At 48.8% G+C, this 25941-nt stretch overlaps 9 protein-coding genes across 9 annotated transcripts; 5 read left to right on the top strand and 4 right to left on the bottom strand.

Annotated features, from left to right (window-relative positions):
* Positions 1-16: 16 nt before the first annotated feature.
* Positions 17-4458, top strand: N7443_000867 (uncharacterized protein; the record flags this gene model as incomplete). The annotated part of the gene is made up of 2 exons (XM_056880923.1): positions 17-4324; positions 4378-4458. The coding sequence occupies 2 exons, from the start codon at positions 17-19 to the stop codon at positions 4456-4458; spliced, it is 4389 nt and encodes a 1462-aa protein (XP_056746161.1).
* A 37-nt stretch (positions 4459-4495) lies between these two features.
* On the bottom strand, positions 4496-6322 carry N7443_000868 (T6SS phospholipase effector Tle1-like catalytic domain-containing protein; the record flags this gene model as incomplete). Its single annotated transcript, XM_056880924.1, has 2 exons — positions 4496-6136; positions 6188-6322. 2 exons carry the CDS (start codon positions 6320-6322, stop codon positions 4496-4498), a joined length of 1776 nt encoding a protein of 591 aa, XP_056746162.1.
* A 1339-nt stretch (positions 6323-7661) lies between these two features.
* On the bottom strand, positions 7662-9431 carry N7443_000869 (uncharacterized protein; the record flags this gene model as incomplete). Its single annotated transcript, XM_056880925.1, has 1 exon — positions 7662-9431. One exon carries the CDS (start codon positions 9429-9431, stop codon positions 7662-7664), a length of 1770 nt encoding a protein of 589 aa, XP_056746163.1.
* Positions 9432-11106: 1675 nt separating this feature from the next.
* N7443_000870 (enolase C-terminal domain-like protein) lies at positions 11107-11479 on the bottom strand (the record flags this gene model as incomplete). Its single annotated transcript, XM_056880926.1, has 2 exons — positions 11107-11371; positions 11427-11479. 2 exons carry the CDS (start codon positions 11477-11479, stop codon positions 11107-11109), a joined length of 318 nt encoding a protein of 105 aa, XP_056746164.1.
* A 3874-nt stretch (positions 11480-15353) lies between these two features.
* On the top strand, positions 15354-17271 carry N7443_000871 (uncharacterized protein; the record flags this gene model as incomplete). The annotated part of the gene is made up of 5 exons (XM_056880927.1): positions 15354-15525; positions 15588-15658; positions 15720-15847; positions 15907-16088; positions 16148-17271. The coding sequence occupies 5 exons, from the start codon at positions 15354-15356 to the stop codon at positions 17269-17271; spliced, it is 1677 nt and encodes a 558-aa protein (XP_056746165.1).
* A 646-nt stretch (positions 17272-17917) lies between these two features.
* N7443_000872 (putative glyoxalase family protein) lies at positions 17918-18491 on the top strand (the record flags this gene model as incomplete). Its single annotated transcript, XM_056880928.1, has 3 exons — positions 17918-18051; positions 18159-18355; positions 18415-18491. The coding sequence occupies 3 exons, from the start codon at positions 17918-17920 to the stop codon at positions 18489-18491; spliced, it is 408 nt and encodes a 135-aa protein (XP_056746166.1).
* A 638-nt stretch (positions 18492-19129) lies between these two features.
* N7443_000873 (zinc-dependent alcohol dehydrogenase) lies at positions 19130-20387 on the top strand (the record flags this gene model as incomplete). The annotated part of the gene is made up of 4 exons (XM_056880929.1): positions 19130-19254; positions 19304-19352; positions 19404-19560; positions 19615-20387. 4 exons carry the CDS (start codon positions 19130-19132, stop codon positions 20385-20387), a joined length of 1104 nt encoding a protein of 367 aa, XP_056746167.1.
* A 129-nt stretch (positions 20388-20516) lies between these two features.
* N7443_000874 (putative phosphorylase) lies at positions 20517-21490 on the bottom strand (the record flags this gene model as incomplete). The annotated part of the gene is made up of 2 exons (XM_056880930.1): positions 20517-21311; positions 21374-21490. The coding sequence occupies 2 exons, from the start codon at positions 21488-21490 to the stop codon at positions 20517-20519; spliced, it is 912 nt and encodes a 303-aa protein (XP_056746168.1).
* Positions 21491-22695: 1205 nt separating this feature from the next.
* N7443_000875 (uncharacterized protein) lies at positions 22696-24565 on the top strand (the record flags this gene model as incomplete). Its single annotated transcript, XM_056880931.1, has 5 exons — positions 22696-22906; positions 23077-23135; positions 23184-23248; positions 23299-23492; positions 23700-24565. 5 exons carry the CDS (start codon positions 22696-22698, stop codon positions 24563-24565), a joined length of 1395 nt encoding a protein of 464 aa, XP_056746169.1.
* Positions 24566-25941: the final 1376 nt, after the last annotated feature.

Raw genomic sequence — 25941 nt, forward strand, 5'->3', positions numbered from 1 at the left:
ACCGCTCGCGTCAAATATGGAGCTCCAAGCACCCAAGGGGTTGTTTGGCGGTTTTGGGTCCGAATCAGCGTCGATCCAGCCCTTTGGCTCCATTCTACAGCCTCAGGTATCCACGAGTGGCTTTGGAGGCAATAACGGACCCTCTCCTGAAAAACACATGCCCACTCCTTTTGGTCCGCCCCACCTATTTGGTCTGTCCTCCAGACCCGCGGCTCAGGCTCAGGAGCCGGGGCTTTTTGAAGGTCAAAAGATCCCGCTGACGAGGCCATTGACTCACCAACCAAGCACCATGCCCCAGAAAGGCTCCTCTCTTTTTGGCGCTAGAAATTCTCCATTTGGCGCCGGAGCCTCTCTATTTGGATCTGGAGACAAAACAGATAGTGGCTTTGGGTTGCCGAGTCAAAGATCCCCCATGGATCATCAGCACACACAGACGAAGTCAGCTTTCATCACTGCCATCAATCTTAAAGATAACGATAAGGTCGAGGAACTTCTATCAACCACTGGTTCAGATGAGATTGATAGAGCTTTAGATATTGTCGCAACCAGTGGTGATCCGGCTCTTATGAAAGTCCTCTTGCGTTCTGAACACGCAAATGTGGATGGCCTTGGCTGCGATACTCCGCTCTTCCGGGCGTCACTCGGGCATCATATCGAAGTTATAAAGATACTCCTTGATCGAGGGGCAGATCCAAATAAGGGCTCGAGAGGTATGCGCCCACAAGGCTGTGTTGTGGTCTCTGTTCCTCCAGGCGATCAGCTTTCAAATCCTCTACATGCAGTGGCTGGATTTCATTGTCAGCGTGGCATCAATAGTCCTAGTGTGTTCAAGCAGCAAGATGAAAGCGAGCTTATACGAGCACAGGAATGCTGCCATTTACTCCTCGATGCTGGCTGCAACCCAAATGCTAAAGGATATTGCGGTTATACGCCCCTTCATATAAGCGCTGGCAGTAACATGATCACTGTGGCGATGACTCTTTTGGAGAACGGTGCAGATCCCTTCATCATTGATAATACTGGCGCTGCTCCACTCAACCTGGTTAGGCCTTTCCACGCGTCCATTCCTATGATTGAGCTTTTGACAGGCTGTGGACTCAAACTCGATCGAAGTCACTCCTCAAATGGGAGAGTGCCTATCCTTGATATTTTCAAACACGATCATCAAGTCGATCTTAATTTTCTAGCTCCCCATGTGACCAATTGGAATGTTGTCGACACAAAAGGAGAGACTCTACTACATCAACTGATGCGCTGCCGCAACACGCCAAGCCGTGAATTCGTAGCATCCTTGATCAATCTTGGGGCTGATGTTCGACGTAAAAACCTTGAAGGTCTCGAGCCAATCCATATTGCCGCTTCTACATATTGTGGCAGTATGCCAATGCCAAACAGCCCAGGCTTAGCACCCATAATTCAATTGCTCGTCGCTTCCGGTGCAAATATAGAGGCAAGAGATTTGAAAGGCCTGACACCGCTCCATCATGGCATCATAAGCGGCACTAAGAGCGAGGATAAGGGACTGGAAAAAATTTCCATTTTCATTCGCCAGTTCCAACCCAGCACCCAAGCCATTGCCAACGACGGCAACGGTGTCCTGCATTTCGCTTTACAGGACGGTCAGCCTAACGGCTTTTTCGGTCGTACTAAACCATGGAATCCAGACACATTAAATATGCTCGCCATGAAAGGAGCAGATCCACTTCACGTCAACCATGACGGAGAAACCCTGCTGGACACGTTGATGCAAAGCACCAATGCAAAGGCCGGTAAGATTCCTTTGGGGATCGTGCAGGCTATATTGGATTTTGGAGTCTCTGTCAAATCCCAATGTAAAAATGGAGACACCCTCCTCCATGTACAGTGCCGGACTCGGCTGGATCCTGATATTGGTGATTGGCCAGACCAAAAAGTCACAGACCTCTTGCTTTCTTCTCTAGATCTCGAAGCTCTTCAAATGACAAACCACGCCGGCTACCAGCCAATCCATCTTGCAGCGACCAACTCAAAATACCTTGTAGCCAAACTCTTGTCAAAGGGTGTTTCAGCAACTGCTGAAACGGGATCCAAGCAGAATGTGCTTCACTTGGCTGCGTCTGCTCGCGAAGGAAACATTGTTGGCATGCTTTTGGCCCATTGTCAAAAGCAAGAAACATTGAATTTCATCCTCGACAAAGCTGACAGCGATGGTCGTACTCCTCTGCACGCTGCTTGCCAAGCTGGCTCGGCAGAGAGCGTTCGACTCCTGGTAGAAGCTGGTGCTCAACTCAGCATGCGGGATAATTCCAACGAGACGCCGTTGGAGCTCTGCACGAGTTTGATCGACGAGGTTGAGAAATCGAGTAAGGAGTTAGTTCAGACTCGTTCGCGGGCTTTAATTCCATTTCAAGATGCCAGGCTTGGGTGTGCACCGAATACTCAACCTGTCGATGCAGGACAAATGATGGAAATCATAATCTTCCTCTGCCATGCAACGGGGCAAATGCAGCCCTTGAGAGGAGACTACGATGTTGAAATTAATGACCGTTCTTTCCGCCTCAGATGGCTGTGCTTTACACCCCTCATTGTCCAAGGCCATTATGGCGTATTTCGCAAATTGATCGAATCGGGCATGAGATTTGCGCCGGGACATATCAAGGCTCAATGGGACAGAGGCTTTGATCTGCTTTCCGATCTGGTGGACGGCGGGTATACATACTTGTTTGACATGGTCGCTGAATCATCTCAGAGCAAAGACTGGATCAATGGATCTGGCAAGGTGATGCCGTATCTGATTTCTGCTACCATGCGGAATCAGCCCAATATGCCAATTCTACGTCTGATTGTGGAGAAATACGGCGCTAAACTGGACATAAAAGCGAAAGTCTGGAACTGCATCTGGGGGGATGATCACCATGGGGCTTTACATCTTCTTGCAAGGGGTCAGAATTGGTGGCAGCATGAAGCGGTGATATTTTTGCTAGGAAAAGGTGCCAATCCAGACTTGCAAGATGACGTTGGGAGGACGCCATTGAGATTAGCTGTGATCAGCTTGATAAACGGAGCGCCTATGAGCAAGGACATTATCAAATCCTTACTAGAGAACGGCGCCAATCCCAACTTAGCGGATACAAAAGGCCTCACACCGCTGAACGAGAAGATCAATGACCCAGAAGTTGTCCATCTCCTGCTCAGCTACGGAGGTCAAGTCACCAAGCCTGATCGTTCAGCTGATTTCCGTGATGCTATTCGCAGACAGGACCTCAACACCGTTAAAGAGTTCTTGGAAGATGGACAGGATTGCAACGTGCGCCTTTCTGTTAAGTCGCCGAATATACACAGTCCCTTTGGCCAGGCTCCCGGAAGCAATGATCAATTTCCTCTTGAGATTGCCATACGCTCCCCTTGGGTGACTGACTCAGATACGACCACGGCATTGCTCAAATTGCTCTTAGCATACGGGGCAAATTCTTTGCAACCAAGCTCTTATAATCAAGGATCACTTATTCTACACGACTTTATCCGGCATTCGAGGAATATCGAAGAATGTCGACCGTTGCTCAGTCAATTGGGTCTTGACATTAATGTGCGAGATGGTCACGGCGACACTCCGTTCCTTGTAGCATGCCAGTACAGTGAGCTTTCGGCTAAGAACACCCCATTGCGCTGTTTGGAGATCCATCAAAGGGGTGCAGATATCAGCGTCTCGAACAACGATGGGAACAACTGCCTTCACTACTTGGTAGGAAAAGCGAGGGACGGCCATTCCGTGCGCGAGAAGCAAAAGGCAGTATCGCTTTTCGTGAGTGAGTGCAGCGACCTAGTAAAGCAGTCAAACAAGAAAGGACTTACTCCTTTACACATCGCTTTTAACTCAGAGGCAGATTGGGCATGGCAAATTCTTCTCGATGCAGGAGCCGATCCCACTACTCCGAGCCCCACCGGAGCCACAGCGCTTCATGCCGCCCTAAGCCTTTCTTCGGATCAGCTAAAATGGCTCAATCAATTCCAAAATCATGGCATCGACTTCCATTTGAAGAACGCAGCCGGTGAAACGCCTGTGTTCAGTTTTGTGGAAGCCACGTCTAGCAACAAACTTAACCGGTGGTACCTGAATCCAGAGGTGGAGTTTCGCAACGTGATGACTGAACTCATGGCGCTTGATTGCGATATCCATGCTGTGAACACTAAGAAAGAAAATCTGCTGCACGTCGTCACAAGGTCTCGGAATGTTTGGATGGGTGAACGTGAGAAGTATCACGAGGGATCTTTGGCTGTGTTCCAGATGATGGTCGAATGGGGCTTAGACCCTATGGCCCAGGATAATGAAGGCCGCTCGGCGCTGGTGAGTTCACTTCACCACTCGAAACACATAATACGATGCTAATATGTCTTTAGGACCGGGCTGCTTCTAACTCTCACCAAAATATCATCGATTGGTATGCAAGCACCACGAAAAGGAATTTACTCGGAGTGTAACTGGAAACGCCAATACACCAAACCCTTAGAGAGAAATTCAGTTCACATGAGACTCATCGAGACAAACACTCTCCCCTTTCTTTCTAATATACGTCTGCCTAACGGGATCTCCCTCATGCATGCAAATATCCCACTCCCCAATCCCATACTTCTCGGGTGCCCTCTTAACCCCCCTTCCCCAGCCGCCTACAATAAGATTTCCCGGACGATAGTTTGGATCAATCTTCATGCGATGAATAGCGCAAATATGAATCTGTGCGTTCTCTGGAATATCACGTACTTCTCCGCATGGCAGAGGCCAGCGAATCGGTTTCCATGATCCATCTGCTTGGAGGTCCATTCGACGGAAGGGCATGTACTCCATTAGTCGCCACGAGAGGGAGGAGAAAAATGAGAGGCCACCACCATAGGTCAAGCAGTCGTGGGCAATGCCCGTGTCCATTGTTCGGTGGTAGGTTTCGTGGAAAGGGTCTTTGTTGGTTTCGGAAATGTCACCGTTTATAGTGGTTTCTTTGTAGCCGAGGTTCTCGTAGGTCGGCTCTTCGTAACAATGAAAGCGCTTGAGTTTCTCGGGATCAAATTCAAGACCTACAAGCTGGGCTTCTTTCACCATCCAGACTAGAGGGATGTGACTTAGAGGCCAGAGGTCGTTCGGGTTGAGCTTCCAGCCTCCGCCCACATCGCCGTGCTGGCCGGGGAACCAGACTTCTTGGATATCTTGCTTATCTTCGTCTTCTTCTTGGCCCGGGATATTTAGACTAGGGACGCGAAGGGAGTTCCGGGATACTGCGCTCTTGAGCGAGATCCTATCTGTTAAGAGGCCGTTATGGGTAGGTATTTCGACGACGCTAGGCCTTCGGGCTGGCGATGATGATGGTGCACGGTACCTCATTTCTTCGCCATAAGTTTCTTGTCGCGAGGCTCGGCGCTCTCTTCTTCTTTCTTCGTTGTTTGGCGGCTCCATTATCTCGGGAACGTGTGCCTTATTGTGATCATCGTCTCGCGACAGCAAGCGTCTTAACTTGTGGGTATGCGCGTGAGCTTGAACCAAAGGTTTCACCTCAGAGATTAAGTCCTGTCTAAACTTTGCACGCCTCTCGTCGATCGAAACTGCGTGTCGAATCACTCTTGCGGTACTTTGCGCAGTATAGGGAAACTTGCTCCTTTCCATCCACGCATTCTCGAACATCGGAACACTGTTCACGGTATCAAATAGCCCCATGAACTTGACTCGGCTAACAGGCCGACTAAAGGTCTCCCGAAAAGCTTTCATAAATCTGAATAGCTTATGTCTTTCTTGGTGGTCGTGCTCCGTAGCGTCACGCCGTTGCTGCCACTTTGCAAACGTCTTCCACGCAAAACGAATAAGCTCTTCGTTGCCGGGCTGTAGAAGACCAATGTAGTCAAGCATCTCTGCTAAGAATCTGGCGGTGTAGGAGCCGCGGCTGAAGCCGAAGAAGTAGATATCATCGCCTGGTGCATAGTAACGCATAAGGAACTTGTATCCGCCCAAAACATGTTCGTCGAAAGACGAACCCAGCGCCGCATCTTTAGCTTTTTTGTACGATGATTTGATGCGCTCCAATCTGTTTTTACTGCCGAGGGTATGCGATGTGACATAGGTTCCAATACCGGGCTGGTAGTAATGGTACTGGTGACTCTGGCTGCGATCGAGCATCTATAATACAATTAGCTTGCAGCGACGACAAAACGGAAAATGGGGTCATACGCGATAAATCTTAACAAGATTTGTATCCGAAGCATCACCTGCAAACTTGTTGCCCGTCCCATCAAAACACAAAACAAATTGTTTCGGCCCTTGATGCGGACCGAAAGTCTCCAGCTTGGGGACCGGAATCTCCATCCTGGACTAACGGCATAAATGGCCTTAGAATTACAATTGGGAGCCATGGATCGTATTTAAGAACCCCAGTAAGGCGCGCAGTGGCGGGGCTGAGATCGCAGCTGGTTGTGGTTTGGCCTCAACGTTGCGATCAAATCATATTCTGACGTTAGGACACGCTCTGGAACCCGTCACCTTCCTTGGCCTGCAGATCCCTAGTACTGCATGTTTACTGTCTAGCCTGAACAATTGGCTGTGCTGGTTGGTTCGATAGGGGTGGGTCGTGATGCAGCAGATTCGCGCTTTTCCTTTTTGTTACAAGTTCCCGGAGCCAATCGAGGTTGATCTTGCTGTTTTGGGGTTGTGCATGCGGCTCGTGCAGAATTGTAATGAACATGTTCGTTCGGGAAGCTCTTATTTGCTCGGTGGTTTTATTTCGCATATGGATCGCTGTGCAATGAAGGTCTGGGCTCAAAGATTCATAATGTTTGCTTCGAACAAATATTGCCCTTTTCTTTTACAATTTGAATTTCCTTCGATCGACCACAGTAACCGGATCATATCTAAGGAAAGATTCTGTCTTTATTCAAGATAACTGTTTTAACCCTTTTTGTGTCTTAAATTGTACAGATCCATCCAAAGCCTTAGCTTTTTCATATGCATCATCATATGCATCTAGGGGCTCGTAGAGCAAATTTCTTGATTCAACATCTACAACCGTGAGATATTGATATCATATCAGAGAATAAGCAGCATAGTCGCTGTCAAATATACTAAGGGGCTGCACCTTTCGGACTAGTTATAATGTTGGCCAGATTAAGATCGCAGTAGGTAAGGACATAGGGCTCGTATTTCAGTAGCCTCTTCTTGGTGTTTTATAACGCTTATATAGGGATACGGTAGAGTTTAAGACTGACATTATTCTAGAGTTCTCATTCATGTGCAGGGTGGAAGAGTTTGAGGTGGCTGGTATAATCGCACTGCTTATGTTTATTGAGTGTCCAGCCGCATGCAACACAACCCTTGGTGTTCACCCAGTGCGGATGGGGACCCATAGAGGTACAATTGTCACAAGGTACAGGCAATGCCTCTATTTCAAGGAAGGAGATGGCTGGTTTGGTATTCACCGCCACTTGCCACGCTGCGTGAGTCTCCTTTCAAAAGCTTGAATCTACAACATAGTGAACTTTGTTTCCACTTTTTATATTCTTTCACATATTTTCGTTATCAATGCTTAAGTGACATGGGTATATTTTTAAACGTTTCTCATCCCACGAGGTCAATCTCAAATGGCCCCCTTTCCTCTCCAGCTGCACCAACATCTTGAAGCAACCATTCTCAAATCTTTAATGCTTGCCGTCTATACAGCGGACGAGCCAGGTACCAATCCTGGGACAGCGCCCGGAGTGAGATGCATGATCGCAGCAATATCCTCATCTATCAGCGGGCCTTGGTATTCTTTCCGCGCCCGGACGAAATACCAGACTCCGCTCAAAATGAGCACACCGCCAGTCACGACAATACTGTAGTTCATGGTAGTGTAGTCCACCGGGGTCTCAGAGGGCCAGACACTCCAGAAAAGAACGAATAGCATATATACACAAGCGTACGCGTTGTTTATGGTGCCGAGGATACCAGGGACCTTCCACGGACCCCAGATGAGAGGAGCCTGAGAGATCTCAAACTCCACTTGACCAGTAGTTTTCTCGGGAATGTCGCGTTCTGGGCTAGACGAAGGACCTGGGTTGGGGGAGTCCTTAACAACTGTGGTCTTGGGGCGCGAAGGGGCAGCCGATTTCTCCTTAGTACTTGAATTGGCGCTAAGGGCTGCATCCGGGAGGCCATCGAGCATGGTACCATGGGGCAAGACATTTCCTTTGATGCGATGGTAGAGAAGGAGGGCGCTTGGGAGGAAATAAGTGCCGTAGAATCCGGTCACAGTAAGGGAAATGACGTCGTTAAAGGCTGTGTCGGAGCCGATGTAGATGAGAGTCAGGGCACAGGCAAATCCGCAGACTACGGTGACAGATACGATGGGGACTTTGGTGCGTTGGTTCACTTTGCTGATGTAGTGGGAGAATGGGAGACCTTTGTCGCGCGCGAAGGACCAGGTCATACGGGATGAGGTGGCAGTAATTCCGGTGGAGCAGGCGCCTGTCAAGACTATAATGAGGGCTGTCATGACGGAGGCGCCGGTGTAGGACTGTGTGCTGTCGTAGAATATCTGGATGAATGGGAACCCTGTGGCCGAGTTCAGAACATGGTCGACGTTTCCAATGCAGAAGAGGACTGTGACCATCATCGCGAGTCCAAGGACACTGTTGAGAGTCATTCCCGTAATGATTGCGCGGGGGATTACCACTGCGGCGTTGGCGACCTCCTCAGCCATGTGGACACTTGCATCCGCACCAACGAATGTCGCGATGTTTCCGATGAAGCCCACGCAGTAGGACATGCCTTGTGTGGGCCAACCACCCTCGTTGAGGGAAGTGTGGAAGACAAAGTCTGATGATTGTTTGGGCGACATGGCGAGCAGAGTAGCCAGAATGGCAACGAAACCCGCCATATGCAAGACCAGCATGAGGATATTGAATTTAGGAAGAATCCCTGGCACCACGACGTTAATGAAGAAGGTACCTGCCACGCTCGCCCAGGCCAACAGGGTATTCTGCCATCGTTTTTGAGGGAAATCAGGGTTGTTTAACGTGATCAGACCTTCAATCATCGTTCCCAGGAAAATAGTCTCCGTAGCGATCGTCGCGATCCATGCCATAGAGGTAAGCCAGCCGATCAGATAGCTAGACGCTTTCTTATACCGCAGCGGGGCAAGCATATAAACCCAGTAGTACTGGCCACCTGCAATGGGAGCCATAGAGCACAATTCTGAAATAACGGTATATGTCGACAGGGTCGAAAGGCACGCAATGACATAGCCATAGAAGGCACCGGCAGGACCACCATTCTCAAACGACTGGTAGAACAGCGTCAAAACAGTCTCCCACGTGATCAGCTCGGCCATCGCGAAGCCGACGATCGACATGAAGCCGAAACGTCTCTTGAGCACCTGCTTCTTGCCCAGCCGGGCCAAGGCTTGGTCGTCGGCCGAGCCGGGTACATGTTTGTTTTCCATGGTGGAGATTCGGAGACCGAGACGGTAAGATGGAAAATAATGCGCTTATGATCCCCCAAGCATTATCATGCAGTAGCTGACACGATACACTGCAGACTTGCAGACTTTTCGCGGGATCGGAAAAGCAGGAGGGACATTCCGGTGATTTTAAATGTTGCCGAGGCCTTCTCGTTCGCTAAGACTCTCCACCTTTTCGCTTCCTCTCCACCGAAACGGTTAGCGCCCCCATACCGCCCACAATAACGCCCTGGAAATCACTGCGGAGGCGTGGCGGAGGTGGTCTTTGCACCTTATCTGGGGTCGCTCTCAGCATGATAACCGTCGCCGCCAATAGAGGCAGTCGCGTCCCGTAAGCATGGACAGGGGGTCCAGCTCACACAGCACAGCACGAGGAATGCACGCGATGGGAAACGGGAACGGTATTCCCAAACAGGTAAAGCATCTAGTGCCCGTCTGAAGAGCCATTCACAGAGACCCTGTGGGCTCAGGCCTCGGCCTACGCCGATAAGTCGCACTGCAGCGTTCCAGGTTTTCCCTCAACGGGCTACCGAGTCCACCTCGGAATATAACTTACTGCCGCTACCCTTACCTTATGACGCGCTTGCTGTCTATGGTTCGAGGATTCTACGCATTTGAGACGCGTTTCTGGGAGTCAATAACATGATAGGGTGGATGATCCCCCGCAAGGACTAGACTCTGGACCGCAGCTATCTGACTTCATGGCTATCAGTAGAATTCGCATTCGGTTTCCTCTTCGATGAACTGCTATCAATGACCCCGCAGATATGATACAAAGCCACTGCTCTTCATTTTCTAGTAACGATCACTAAATTTTCTACCTTGACTATCTCATAGTGTCCCTATACCCCAGCGTGAAAACGAAACCCCTCCCGTGAAGACACAAATTCAAATGAGAGGACGGTAACCGTCGCTATCCAATTGAGCACGCACCATGTTTTCGAAATCTCGAGCCTCCTGTTCAAACGCTTGAAAGGTCCCCAAGTTGGGTTCATAGGGATGGCTTATAAGCAATGCCGGCTCGCAGGCACAGTTGGTGCAGTTCCATTCGCGAAACCTGGGTGCGTGTTTCATGAAGAACTCGAACAATACCCTCACGCATATTCCATCACGTCGTTTGAGGTGATGCTTCTCGGGCCAGTCATATGAGGTAGCAAACAGGCCAGTGTGATGAGAGACCTCGAATTGTTGAAAAGAACCAACGCGCCATCTGAAGTAAACCACGCGAAACGCGGTGAATTTGAAAGCCGGAGGCGGTTGGACCAACATTCGGTGCCAGCTCGCGCACACAACGCGCAGTGTGTGCAGGTTCCAGGATACACGACGAGGCCAAGAAAGCAGTACAGCCGCACGCTAGCGAACAGATAAAAAGGGGGTACAATGAAAGGAAACAATAAAGTCTGCAGTCAGGCGCTCCCTGCGTCTGTGATGACATATATTACACAGTTCAGATCACCTAGATCTCATAGCCCAGGGTTCGAGTCTGTGAAGGCCTACTTGTAGAGCAGAGAGTGTGCAGACGAGAACCCTGCGTTAAAACGGAGGCTGGGCCTCAACCAGTCCGTAACTAGAAACGGGCTCACTACTGAGCTCAGTGCCGGTGACGGTAAGAATCCTTCGGAAGTAACAATCGAATCGAATTGAAGCTCTTGGTCCTCTAGGCGGACTTGACGGTGAGACGTGTGTTTTCCCGTAAAATGATCTCCCAGATCTGCGAGTAGGTAATGTTGGAGTGTTGAGAGACCCAATTTGCGCCAAAGAGCTCGTAGGTCTTCACGGGCATGGCATTGCTGACACCAGGGGTGGACTGGGTGGTTGCCCGCTGACTATGGCCGACATCCTTGCTATCATAGCTCCAAATAGACAGCACCCGAGGGGATTCAAAGAGGTGGGAGGTCAAGTGCAGCTGGAACCAGGCCCAGCTGTGATCTAGCCAGCATGGAGCTTTTGTTATCGTTCGCGACAAGATGGGCACACTCGTCGTGGTGAGCTGGAGCCATCACTTCGCAGCTCACATATTCGAATTTCATTTGACTTTGTTACACCGTGAACTATGAGTGCAGTTTGCGAACTGGCCTTGGCCCTAACATCAATGATGAAGATTGCGACCTTACAATGCCAGAGTCCCTCCGTGGGCTTTCTTGAGGTCTCATCTCAAATACTTTTGCGTCTTTCTTGCCCGTTTTTGCTTGGCTAGCCGTCGTCGAATCGCAGATATATCGCAGACTCTATTCAGTCTCCTCGCTGCAGCAAAGTGGTGCTGAGTTTCTCGGCATCATTCGAGATCTTGATCAGCTACTGGAAGATTGGAGGATTTCTTTTCCCAAGGAAAGAAGGCCAGGCTTCACCATCCGAGCCACAGATGATGCAGTTGATATGCCATCGTCTATTCTACAATTGAAGTTCCACTCTTGTATGGCTACCATTCACCAGGCTAGTGGAAGTTGCACTTCTTGGACACAGAATCAGAACACATGTGAGCTGGGATCAAGTCTCGCTGTCAGTGTGGAGGCAAGTCCGTCGTTATTGCGAAAGTTCTCGGATTTTGAACTTGAATTTCACCGCTACAACATAGTCACTGTGAGTTAGTTACCGTTCTTTACAAATCTGTCAGCAACTCTCTACCAACATTCTCTAGTTTCTTCTTTCCGTTCTTCACAGTTGCCATGATCCAACTTCCCTGTAACCTTCTGCTTAATCCCCTAGGTCAGGGTTGTCATGCGGACCTCGACCTCTGGGATTTGCAACTGACGGAACAGAGGGTCATTTATGGCCACAAGCCTCCAATGAGTTTGAAAGGCAGGTCGAATTCATGAAGGAGCTTAGTCTTGAGATACGACGCCTCGCGCAAGGTGCCATCTACAAAACCATGAATTGATAGGCTCCTCCTTTTCCGGATCTCAGACATCACATAGTAAAATTTACTTTTGGAAAGTTCAGGAAGTGCCTAAAATCATTGTTGTGGTATCTGCCTGTCATACCTTACCACTGATACAAGCAAGGAGGGTGATAAGTGGTCTCTCAGATGTATCTGGTCGGCGCCACCCAGTAGAACGGTAAGGCTACTCCCATTTTGTGCCCATGACTCCTTTCCTGGCTCTACAATGGTTTTTCTTTACGCCTAATATCTAATTTCTGTGGTAAGGCGCATGATTTAGCCTCAAGAAGATGCGCATCACGCCCAAGGCTGACTGAGGTATCAAAGCTGAGCATCGCCCCCGGTTGCCTACCATCGGCCTTGCGGAATTTATCGGCAAGCAGGGATTCCAGCCTTTTAGTGGCAAACCGGGGTTAACTCAGCCATTACAGGGGTATGATCCTTCTAGCGACCTTCCAGCTACCAATATTTGACCAGCCTTTTTAATTATTTTAAGAGCCAATCAAAGCGCTGATAGTAACGCACAGGGAGCTGTGCGATAAGACTGGATCGCTGATACAAACACTTCCGATCTTAGTGTTTGAATAGTTTGCAATTTCACGGAACATTCTACGCGTTGGTTTAAGACTGGTTCGAGACTTGGTGTGATGCAGGGTTCTAGTCTCCTTCCTCGGCTTCTTTTGTTCTAGAATTCTATAGTGGCTTCCTTTCATTTTCTATGGCTGTCTTCTCCATCCTGCATGTATAGGCCTTTTGTAAAGAGTTCTTTCATGCTTCGTGATCATGTTGAGATAGTCCTTAAATGATCTCATTTATCTCGTGACTAGGATCGTGTCATTTGCAACTTCATCATCTTCTAATTGGGAATGGAAAATGTCGTAGATGCTCTCGTAGCAGGGAATCGTGTTTCTTAAAGAAACACAGAGTCGTAGAATTATCTTTCTTCCTCAAGCTGAGTTTAGCTCCCAATATTAAAAGAAGACGATCAAATTTCTTGCGAACATTGTCAGTTCGGCTTCACTCTTGAAATTAGCCATCCTCGCTCAAGGCTGCAAGATTTGTTCATTATATTCGAAGCTATGGAGAGTATCGGTAAGCAACGGCAAAAAAGGATAGACGATCCAAGCGATAACAGCTGTGAAGCCCCACCCTCAGCATTGACCATGAACGATTTGGACCATGCAGGGTGGAGAATAAGACGGGCAGATCCTGATCCCATGATACCCTGGAATCCTGACGCGTCATTCAGCCTATTGAAACCCGGTAAAATTCGGCTGACCAATATGTAACTCATCATCAGACAATGGCCAGGAGACCGGAATACCTTGGGGTAGGGTCTACAAGAACATCATCATTTCCAAATAACACAATAAATACTTCGTTTAGTTGATCTGGAATGCATCTTTGCAGTTTCCAGCCGCTGAAACGATGGGCCCCACTGGTCTGAGATTACCATGGCGGCCTACCGTCATTTTAAAACGGAGAATATCCGATACGTGTTTCGGCCCATCGTATCAATCTTGAGAGTCTGGAGCATGCTGGGCTTATGTGCAGACGCAATGGCTTGGAGATCCGGAACGGGATCCGAATCTGGCGGCGGGTGTGGTTGACTCCATATGCCAGGGGTTTGGCTGGTATCGTTCTTGGAGGCTTCATGTGTGGCGCTAAGCATATTTCAGACTTTTGGACATGGGTTGATCCTGCGAACAACATCACCTCAAATGGCACGCTTCAAATGGCACGCTTCAAATGGCACGCTTCAAATGATGTCCATGGTGAAGGATGTCAATGCTGGGCGCCAGGATTTATCTTGAAAGACATCAGCAGGAGATTAGAGTGCATTTCCTTTATCTCGGATGCCATTTTGAATATTATCAATTTCTATTACGGAGTTGTTTGAACCCTCTCCAAATAAACCTTGTCCAAATGCTAGACATAACCGCGCTCCGAGAAATATGGTTAATGTAGCGCCCGTAATGGGATCCACCTTAGCCTCAAATGATAGATATGATAAACATGAGAGACAAGCCCAACTTGGCATGTGGGCCAAAGCTTAACGTGCTTGGCAATAAGATTGGTCGGTTAGGGACCAGGTCGGCTTTTATTTCCTTGAAAATATGAGAAGATCGGGGGTAGTCCGCGTGTCATTGGTGGGCGATAAGAGAAGTGCGCAAGCGCCCTATTAAACTCGTGTGTTCACCTAGAACTGAGCCCCATAATAGGCCATTGCGGGGCCGACGCTTGTCCTAGCTTGTCGTTTCATTATCTACGCCTAGGCCACTATTAGCCTATTAATCTGTTTGATTGCTTACAAGGGGGATACTCAGCTTCTTATCTTGGTTGCCCCCCAGTTGCCCCAAAGGATTATCCATGCGGCCCCCTAAGCATGCAATCGCCACACTAGATCCGTCTGGTCACTATCGCCGACATTACCTCAGTCTTGTAAAAAGGTACGTTCGGGGTCCGCGATCGCCTCTCTGGACCACCTGCACGATCATCCCACGGCATCGGCTGGAATTTCCCCCGTACTAGGCCTTCTAGCAAGAACCCTTTTCCAAAACCATCAAGGTTTCTTAGGGTTCCCTTGACTCCCTGGACTCCCTGAACTCTGGACTTCCAAAACTCTTTAGGTTTAGGAGATATTTTAGGCGACCCCGTATTCGAATCTAATAAACATCCGAGAGGGAACTGGCCCTAAACCTGACAAGACCACCCCGGCTACCCACGGGGCGTCGCGGCATAAAGATAAGCCTCCAACTGACACGAAACCCAAGCCTCAATTGGCCAGATCGTATGGACCGGTTCTATTATCACGAGTCTTATCTCGCCATTGAGACGGTCTGATCACGCTGTCCCGAACCGCGTGGCGTGCACTTTGTTCCCTTCGAGAATACGCCCATACGCCCGAAGTAACCTTGGATCGACATGGGCTTGGAACCCCGCAGGCCTATATAATGTCAACAGCTCCCAGTCAAGCCTGACCCCTATCCTTGGTCTATTCGTGTCTATACTACTTTTACGTCAATATGTCGGCCTCTGACGGAGACATTGAAAAGAAGGGCGCTACTACTGTTGCGCCCGCTTCCGACAGTACTACGCCTGCCTACGTCGATGCCACTGCTGATGAGCATGGTGTTGGACAGGTGAGCTCACTGAAGCGTAGCCTTCAGGGGCGTCATATGCAGATGATTGCCATTGGTATGTTTCACTCTCACCTCTAGTTATGTGTCTGCAGCATGGCTAATGTATCGATTCTATAGGTGGTTCCATCGGTGCCGGTCTGTTCGTTTCTACAGGTTCTGCTCTGCAGACGGGAGGTCCTGGATCTCTAGTAAGTTGTCCTGTTGCAATGAGCACGCGATAAATTGGACTCAGCTAAAATTCTTGTAAAGACCCTTGGTTACTTGATCGTTGGTGCCTTCCTTCTCCTGACCGTCCAGGCTCTTGGAGAATTGGCTGTCCTCTACCCCGTCAACGGTGCTTTCTTCTCTTACTGTGTTCGCTTCATCAGCCCCGCCTGGTAAGTTACTGTCATGACTGTTTTAACTCTAGCACTGACCACTTATTAACTGAATACAGGGGTTTCGCCGTCGGCTGGGACTATGCTATCAATTGGCTCGTCATTTTACCATTCGAAATCACCGCTGCGAGTATCACTATACAATATTGGCGAGATGATTTGAATATGGGTATATGGGTGGCGGTATTCCTCGTTGTCCTATCAGCCATTCAATTCTTCGGTGTCCGCGGTTATGGTGAAGGTAAGACGATTGTGTCCAAACACTGAGTTGAGCCGTATTAACCCATCTCTTCCACATAGTCGAGTTCGCCCTCGGTATCATCAAAGTCGTCGCTGTCATCGGTTTCATCATCCTTGGAGTCGTGATCGACTGCGGTGGTGCCCCCAAGGGCGGATACATCGGAGCTCACTACTGGCACGATCCGGGTGCGTTCACCACCTTCAAGGGCTTCTGTTCCGTCTTCACGACCGCAGCATTCGCCTTCAGTGGAACTGAGCTTGCCGGTCTGGCTGCCGCCGAAGCCGCCAACCCCGCCAAGTCCCTTCCCAAGGCCACCAAGCAGGTCTTCTGGCGTATCATGATCTTTTACCTCCTCTCCACCTTCATCGTCGGCCTGATTGTCCCCAGCAATGCTGATTACTTGCTCGGTGCCTCCGGTTCCAACACTAAGGCCTCTCCCTTCGTCGTCTCCATTCAGAATGCCGGTATCAGTGGTCTGCCCTCGGTCATGAACGCTGTCATCACCATCTCCGTCATCAGTGTCGCCAACTCCGCTACTTTCGGTTCTACCCGCACTATTCAGGCTCTTGCCGAGCGCGGCATGGCTCCCAAGTTCTTCGCCTACATCGACAAGGCCGGTCGTCCCCTCTGGTGTGTCCTTTTCCAAATCGCCTTCGGTTTCCTCGCTTTCATCAACGAGGCCTCCTCCACTGGTGGTGTTATCTTCGACTGGCTTCTTGCTTTGTCCGGCATCGGCTCCTTGTTTGTCTGGGGAAGTATCTGCTACGCCCACATCCGTTTCCGCGCGGCATGGAAACACCACGGTCACGATACCAAGGAACTCGCCTTCGTTGCTCCCTTCGGTGTCATTGGTAGCTGGGTAGGTGTGTTCCTCGCCTGCCTGTGCCTTGTTGCCGAGTTCTACGTCTCCGTTGCTCCCAAGAGTGCCGAGACCTTCTTCGAGAACTACCTGGCTGCGCCGGTTATTATTGGCCTGTTCGTCGGTTGGATAATCTACACCTACTTCAACAAGGACCCTACGCTTGACCGAGGTGCTTGGTTGGTCCCCCTGGAGAAGATTGATGTTTTGAGCAACATGCGTGACGGCGCTCTGGATGTTGACCTGCCACCCAAGGTTGAGTATGCCACCTGGGGTGAGTGGTTCAAGGCGGCGCCTCTGCGTATTGTTCGCTCTTTGTTCTAAATGCTGGATCGAGCTTTTTTCTTCTCCGGCAATTGTCTTAATCGAGATTCCCAATTCTTGTATAGCATCTAGCATTTACCCTTGCTTGTCTCATACTTGCATCTCTAGTGACGCTACTTGAACCCTTGTTAAAAAAAATATTTCATTATCCAAGCAGTACATCTAAGTAAACTAAGACATACACTGTATGCTTGTCCATCAAAATAAGCATTAGGAATTAGTAACATTGTTACATCGTCTGATCTCGGCCTATCTCCGACTCTAGACAGTAGATCACTCGGCATACAGCTTTCCCCGGATCACAACACCTTCTCAAGGCACCAGGGAAAGAGATCCGAGCTCGGATAAGTATCAGCGATTCTCCGGAAACCGTTGGACTATGGCTCCCGCAAGACCCCAGTTAAGCCAATCCAAAGAGATTTCCAAGTCAGCGATCTTGGTGGAGCCAAGCTCAGCCAATCACAATCGGGATCCGGTTTCCGATCCGCCGTGGTCGGGGGATGACATGGCATCAATCGCGATTGGAATTAAATAAAGTGTCGCGGGCAGCCTGCGCACTTAGTGTCATCTTGACTCGTCAGAGACTCTGACTCGTCCTCAACCTACAGTATAATTGATATCATTCTTATTATTATTACCATTCATCATGATCTCAGGAATCGCACACGTCAACATCACCGTGCACCCGGGGACGTTGCCCCAAGCAGAGGACTTCTACGTTAAGACATTGGGCCTAGTATCGGCGCCTGTACCGGAGCTACAAAGGGGTGCTATTCTGTGGTAAGTCCTCGACCATATTGCGACATATTCCACCTTGAACATCCATCTGCGCGTGATCGAATAGTGCATGATGAACCATGCTAACCGAACCGGCCTACCCCACCCAGGTTCAACATCGGCTCTAGCGGACAACAAATCCACGTTACTGAAGGCCCGACCGATCCAAAACACTCTCGGCACCCTTGCTTCAAGCTCCCGTCTCTAGACGAGCTAGAGGAGATTAAGAAGTCTATTTACGATCACAAGGTGCGCGGAGGTCCGGCGGCGCCGATGGCTGCTGATAAGCCTGGGGAGGCGGACTCGGGTGAGCTTTTCCATTATGGGATGTTGGCTTGAAGGCTAGGCTAATTGTGTCTGGGATAGGTACAAAGGGAAAGGAATATCCGAAGCGGTTCTTTGCGCGGGATTATGCGGGTAATTTGCTGGAGTTCACTATTTAATCCAGGACCGAGGGGCGGGAAGGTGCACAGAGGCTAGATCCTGATCTTGTTCTGGATTTATCTACTAGATTCCCTAGATTCCTATTGTTTTCTTTCTGAAGTCTATAAATCAAATGTGGCCCCCTGAAATTACATTTTGCGGGGATGCGGGGTCGATCCCCTGTGATGTAGGTACTCCATGACAGCAATTCTTCGAGGACCTTGGGGCTTCGATCTATATAAGTCGAGACACCCTGGATATCACTTCATTGTCCCTTTTATCCATTACTTAGGTCTCTTGAAGTCCGACCCGTGCATATGTTTGTCTTGGGCCGGTTTCAAAGTCACAATGCGGCCAACCGAGGCACACAATGTCTCCACATTGCACCCCTCACTTTCATCATCATCTCCCCAGACTCACCTTTCAAGGCTTAGTCTGTACCCAGATCTCTGGAAAATGTACAATTCAAGTCCATTACTGCCTTGTCAATTGCCCCGCGATCCGAACGTTCCACATACCCCCTTCTCCTCATTCACTTGGCAGACGGGTTACCTGTCATCCGTTCTCCGTAGAGGCTCTCTTTTTCTTTCACCTCACTAACTGACCAAGTCATTAATTATCAAATTTACACTTGCATATAAATTCATCAATCACAATTATGGCTGCCCCAGAGATCCCCAAGACTCAGAAGGCTGCAGTCTATGACCAGCCTGGAACCGTGTCCACTAAAATTGTCGACATCGAAGTGCCAGAGCCAGGTGCAGGCGAGGTTCTTATCAATCTGTCCGTGTTTTCATCTTAACTCCCATGATGAGAGACTAACTACCTCCAGGACTCACTCAGGCGTGTGCCACTCCGACTATGGAATCATGACCAACACAGTATGACTTGCTTCCCAACTTCTCCAAAACTAGCTTTCTAATCATGCGCAGTGGGACATGCTCCCATTTCCAACCCAGCCTGGTCAAGTAGGAGGACATGAAGGCGTAGGAAAGATTGTCAAGCTCGGCGCAGGCACAGAAAGTTCCGGCTTGAAGATCGGCGACCGAGTCGGCATCAAATGGGTCTCCAGTGCCTGTGGAAGCTGCCGTATGTCCATTTTAAACCTACTTTTAATCCCGTCTCACTAATAGTCAATCCCAGAACCTTGCCAAGCCGGGTCTGACGGTCTATGCTTCAACCAAAAAGTATCAGGCTATTACACCCCCGGCACATTCCAACAATACGCCGTCGGCCCAGCCAACTACGTAACTCCGATCCCAGATGGCCTCGACTCCGCCGAAGCCGCTCCAATGCTCTGTGCCGGTGTAACCGTCTACTCAGCCCTGAAGCGCAGCAACGCCCGCCCGGGCCAGTGGGTAATCATCTCCGGCGCCGGCGGCGGCCTAGGCCACATCGCAGTACAACTCGCCAGCAAAGGCATGGGTCTGCGCGTAATTGGAATCGACCATGGCAGCAAAGCTGAGCTCGTGAAAGCTTCCGGCGCTGAACATTTCGTCGACATTACGCAGTTCCCTTCCGACGACAAGGGCGAGGCTCTAACTAAACATGTCCACGAACTGGCGGATGGGCTCGGTGCGCACGCTGCAGTGGTCTGTACAGCTGCAAATGCGGCGTATGCGCAGGCGTTACCGTTGTTGAGGTTTAAAGGGACGCTAGTTTGTGTGGGCATTCCGGAGAATGAGCCCAAGGCTATTGGGTCGGCGTTCCCTTCTTCGTTTATTAATAAGCACTTGACTGTTACGGGGTCGGCGGTGGGGAATCGTACGGAGGCTATTGAGACGTTGAAGTTTGCTGAGAGGGGGATTATTAAGGCTCATTATAGGACTGAGAAGATGGATAAGCTGACTGAGGTGTTTAAGGAGATGGGAGAGGGGAAGTTGCAGGGTCGTGTGGTGTTGGATTTGTCGGGTTGATGGGATAGCTCGGGATTTCGTGATTGTCCGTACGGAATTTGTGATACGGTGAGAAATCAATATGTAGTTCATGTTCATTTGAATGCATTCGTGATTCTAGGTCTATTGGCAAATGTTTGCAAGTCTTCATCACTCTCCCCGTGGCAGCCCAAGCCCCCTCAAAACATTCATGGGCCCAATTTCCTTCCATGAATTCAATTGCTCCTCAGTCCAGATAGCAATTGAACCCATCATCCCAGCCGAGTTCGCCGTAATTCCATGGAACTCCTTGGCCCTCCGTGGAATAACCACCATCCACCTCTGCGTGATAACAAAATTGTGAGGACAAGCGACATCAGTCGACAAGTTGAGCGCCTCTCTTGCCTGTTGCAGTAGCTTCTGATAAATTTCTAGCAGCTGTTGCCCATCCTTCACCCGATTCTCGGGTAACTCCTCGAACCTCTGCACATAATGCAAGAACCCAGGCTCCCTCTGTTCAGGATCATCCAAAAAGAACTTGAAACCTTCATCATACCCTTCATGTCTCCCTGGTGCCGGAATAACCTGTAAGTGCTTATGCTCCCTACTTGAACCCGCCAAAAGCCCGCAATTGAAGAAAACATAATGCTCTTCCTTCAGCCCGCAAATCGCACTCCACCCAGCCTCCAAGTCATCAAGCTCGAGAGGCTCGTCCTGTCGACGGTACGAATCAACCGTTAATAACAGCAACATGGGTCTGAAGACGGGAAATTTATTCATGACCAGGTAATGCGTCTCATTGACCGTCGTGATACAGACATCTGGGTGGTCGTTTGCAATGTCGCTCCCTGGGCCGAAGGATATTGGCTGAGAGGCGACACCATTGATCACGCTTGACTTTGTGGTCTCGGGGGCATCTTCAGCTTGGGGTTTGGTTTTGAGTGACTCAACAAAGTGGAAAGAGAACTGCATTCATTATTTGTTAAGTGGTTAGTGGGTAGTTGGATGCGAGGGCGGTGGGGACGAACGATCATCCCGTTATCTGTGACGAGGATTGGTTTGCTGGGTTGGTATGTTATGATGCCATTGGAGATGAGGCGGTCGAATTTGGTGCATATTTCTTCGTAGCTTAGATTGAGGGGCATTTTTGAAGTGAGATCTCACGCTCAGAATGAAATATGTGACGAATAACGTGTACTATCAGATTGATGAGGCTGATGCCAAGTTTAGAATCGAGGGGCAGAAACCCGGTCCGAGAGATCACGGGACCTGCCCCACTGCTTAGATGGGGCAGATATGGGTACCAACTTGATGCGATCATCAGGATAATAGTTTTGAAAAACAGGTTTTATCCGACGAGAGTGGTTGAGAATGGGACTCAGGTAATGCAGCCTCTAGTTTGTAGTGGCGTGAGTGGTGATACCCTATGTTAATCACCCTGGCGATGTCGAGTATGATGATCTATCTTCTTCCTAATTACTTTGCTTTTTGGGTAAGTCAACTAGTGGCGAGTGAGCATTTAGCTTTTGGACTATGTTCATTCAGTGCTAAGAGCAAAAGTGAAGCCTCCCAGTCAGGGAGGTGCACTGTGGAAGGGTGCACATTGTTGCCTTTAAATACTTCTCCCAGAGTACATATCCAACATTGTTATCAAATGGCTGCAACAATAAAGTATACACGTGCTGAAAGGTAGAAAATCGTTGGTTCAAGGCAAATATTGGGGTTCAGGCTGCCATACGAAGTGGCTTATCACTAGCGCTTATGTACAACACAGAATACGCCTATCTGTTCTGGTCCAGGTCTGGTCTAGCTACTTAACGAAGAAAAATCATAATATCCAGCCTGTCAGATAATCCGCCACCTTTATTTCCCACGAAAGTTGTGATACCGCTATTCCATACACCAGTAGATACTTGCCGGAAAACCCAGCCTCCACAGCCAAGATCTGCCTTCAAGCCTTATTGGAGCTGACGAACATGGCATATTTACATCCAGCAAATCATCAAATCCAGGTCGAGCTTTAAGTTAGAATCACCTTGGTGAAAAAGAAAACCGCGTGACATCTACGTATTGCCGCCAAGGGAATGGTCTGCTGCATGAATCAGCCAATAGACTGACAATGCCAACCCTTCAGGGTGTTTCGATACATTCACCCGTCTCGTATGTGTCGTCTTCTCAAACGCATCTTTACCCAGGTGCACGCCCATACCGAGATAATATAAGGCTACTTTGCTGCCGAACGCACCTCAAAAAGAACCTTAAGCTTGTTTATTGAACATCCACTTTTCATCTTCGAACTGGCCCATCAGTTATCTTGTTCTCCTATACTCACACCGTCGAGACAATCCCGATGCCTGAGCGGAAAGATCCACTCGATCTGGCCGAGACTGGCGATCTCACTAAATTCTCAAAGCTCGAGGCTTCACTTGCACAAACCGAGGTTGCACAGCGCCCGAATTCAAGGGCTCAAAATGATGTCAGTCGCCATGCTGAGAACTCTGATCTTTTTGTGAATGAGCTGGACTTCAATTACGACCTCAATACTCGCCATTATCCTTTACGTAATCTCAGATCGCTTCAGCAGGTCTTTGATGCTGTGCAATGCCATCGTGATTTGTAGATGGAGGAAAATTTTTCGCTTGAGACTCGTGTGGAGTGTTTGAAAGTCAATTCACAGGGAGGCGGTAAGTTTAAAGATCAATTCAGCTGTTCTAACTTTTTTGATTTGAAGTTGATTGTGGCCTAGACTGGTCAATACTGAATGAGGATGGCATGAACAACCTTTTACAGGTACTTTCGTCCCATTCGAGTCGGCTTTTCTCAACTAATTTCTTAAAGCCATTTTCTGTGAAATCTCCTCCACCTCCGATCGATACTTCTCCTGGTCGCAACATGCTTGTTTTGTAAGAAACTTGTCTCTTTCTACCACTTGGACTCGTGCTGATTCGGTTAGCCTTTTACCCTTGGTGCCTGCTGAGAATACATCTTACGGTTCCCGCATCTTAATGACTCTGGACAATGCCAATCAAATCATGGAGACTTTGGATGTCAATCTTTTGTTCTTGTTAAACATGATCGGTCGGCCTGATTACGGGGCACCGCAGACTCATTGGGAAGCTGACGATGATGGCAGGTTGCTGGCTTGCGGTAAGAAAGAGACTCAAGATCTATGAGACAATACTGACCTTGCTTCGGATTTGTTCTGTCAACACCCTCGCTGGAACCTCCAGGTTCAAGGAGCTCCACTCTCGGTTTATGTGCGCCACGATATTACTCGCGATTCAACAACATACATCATATCCCATAAATAATTCGATACCTCCATTACCACACTGAAATCTCTCCTGGGTATAGCACTCAACACGGCATCCGCGGCACAGAAACCAGCCGTCTTCTTAGACGATCCATTCGATATCCATGTCATTCTCTCCACACTATCATTCGAGTCCTCAAAATTTCACGTCAAGCGCTTTCAAAGATTTATGTGGGCCCAGATCAACAAAGTAGACGATCATCTCGGCGGCCTCGAGACCAGCGACCGGACTAAACTAGGAGATCTCACCAAACAACTCCAGATCATATCCCAGAACGCTGATTCCCACATCGGCAACGCCGATGTAGCCATCATCACAGCCACGGCTATCCAAAACGCACACTCCCGCCTCATACCATCACTACCACGATCCAGTTCCTTCATCTACCAACGAGCAGATGACTCAATATCCTACATCATCGCTTCGATGGAGAAGCAGAAAATCTGGTTCTTAAATTACAAGCAGCGCAAGGACAGTACCATGTCGCTGGTCTATAACCTCGTGACTCAGCAGGATGCTGCGAACAATATCCAGATTGCTCATAGTATGAAGCAGGATTCTACGTCTATGAATGCGATAGCCGCTTTGACTATGGTGTTTTTGCCGGGTACTTTTGCAGGTACAGTGGTCGGCGCGGGAGTCTTTGGGGGTGCGATTACTGGAGCGAAGGTTTGGTGGGTTTGGGTTGGGATCACGGTGCCTTTGACGGTATTGGTTATGATTTGTTGGTTGCTCTATCAGAACGCAAAGAAACCTATGATCAATGCTAGCTGGGTTGGGAAGAAGGGTAGGAGTGATTCTGCAACGGACAGTGTCTCGGGTTTTATGCGACGGTCTAGTATCTTTTCGAGCGGGTTTTCGTTTTGTGGCCGGGGGGGGAAGGTGGACATAGGCAAGGATACCTGAGTGCGTAGGATACAGTATTGCTTTTCTAGTAGTTTCGTGAAGCCTTGTAAGCGTTGGATCTAAATTTAAAAGAAAAAAAATTATCCCATTTTCATTGTCGAAAAATAAGGCCAGTTGGCTCTGCATATTCGTCCTGCTCCATGAAACGAATATATATCTTCGACCACCCGTCTGGGCAGCAAGAGCCGATGACTTCCGACAGCGTCAAATTGCGAATGGGAACTGCCCATTAGATATTTCGAGAAAATGGAACTTGTTCTCCTTTGCAAAAAAAAACTTTGCATCTATTGAAGGCGACTTAAAAAAAACCAACCGAACCGCTATAATGTTGTAGGCCAGCATTAATTGTAGACAAAAAGATTGACCGACGCAGGGGTCGAACCTGCAATCTCTTGATTCGTAGTCAAGCGCCTTGCCATTGGGCCAGCCGGCCTTGTTGTTGAAAATTCAATCCACTAATGGCTTAATGAACCAAAATGAAAACGGCATGTGGGTCCCTCTTCAGGCCGGAAGACCCGACGCGCTTTTGGAACCAACTAAACCTATTTAGTAAATTAAACTACACCAAAATCATCAAGAAGCAAATGAGACAGAGCAAATACTTCATCGTTTCCTTTGAGAATATCTTCAAACAACACATCACTACCAAACAGCTAAGCCTCAATACAACGCAAAAAAGGATTCGATTAGAACCGAAGAAAGTCCAGCAATGGATTCAGAATCAGATAACATAATCGACCGGATGAATACTCCTGTTGCCCGATGACTGGCCAAGATTGAAACAGGACATGAAAGTATCGATGAATATACGCAGTGTCTAGGAATACTTTGACCCCGGAGCCGTCTATTCCAATATACGGCCTCTCAGATCCGAAAGAGCCAGTCGAGCCTGAGATCTTCTCAATGAAGCCATCTGTAGAATCGATACTTGACCTCGAGTCTCATCACTTTGAAAACTCGTCATTCTCAGTTCAAAATAAAAACCCGAGAAGATGACATTTGACAAGAAGATTATGTCCATTGATGAGATCCCCATGGCTTAATGGATTCATATAGGGGCGCGCAAAGATGAAGGATGTCTTCTTGACATCAGCATTCATTTATTTCATGACCTTTAAATGCAATGGAAACAGCTGAGAATGCTCTCGGATACGATGAAGCTCAGAGACGCTATCTTAACCAGAACGGGGTGTTATTATGAATCACCGCTTACGCGCAGGCGTATGAGAATGAAGGATTTTGTTAATACTCCATTTCCAGTGACAGAGACAATCTCTAGTGACCCGAATGGTGGAGAAATTATACGAGGGTCAGACATCGGTAGCATGGATTGGGGGGCTAGCTAAGGGAATGCTCGGAATGAATGGTCGTCTATT

Source organism: Penicillium atrosanguineum (genome assembly GCF_028827265.1).
Source record: "Penicillium atrosanguineum strain IBT 20685 chromosome Unknown utg000001l_segment0_segment0, whole genome shotgun sequence".
NCBI lineage: Eukaryota > Fungi > Ascomycota > Eurotiomycetes > Eurotiales > Aspergillaceae > Penicillium > Penicillium atrosanguineum.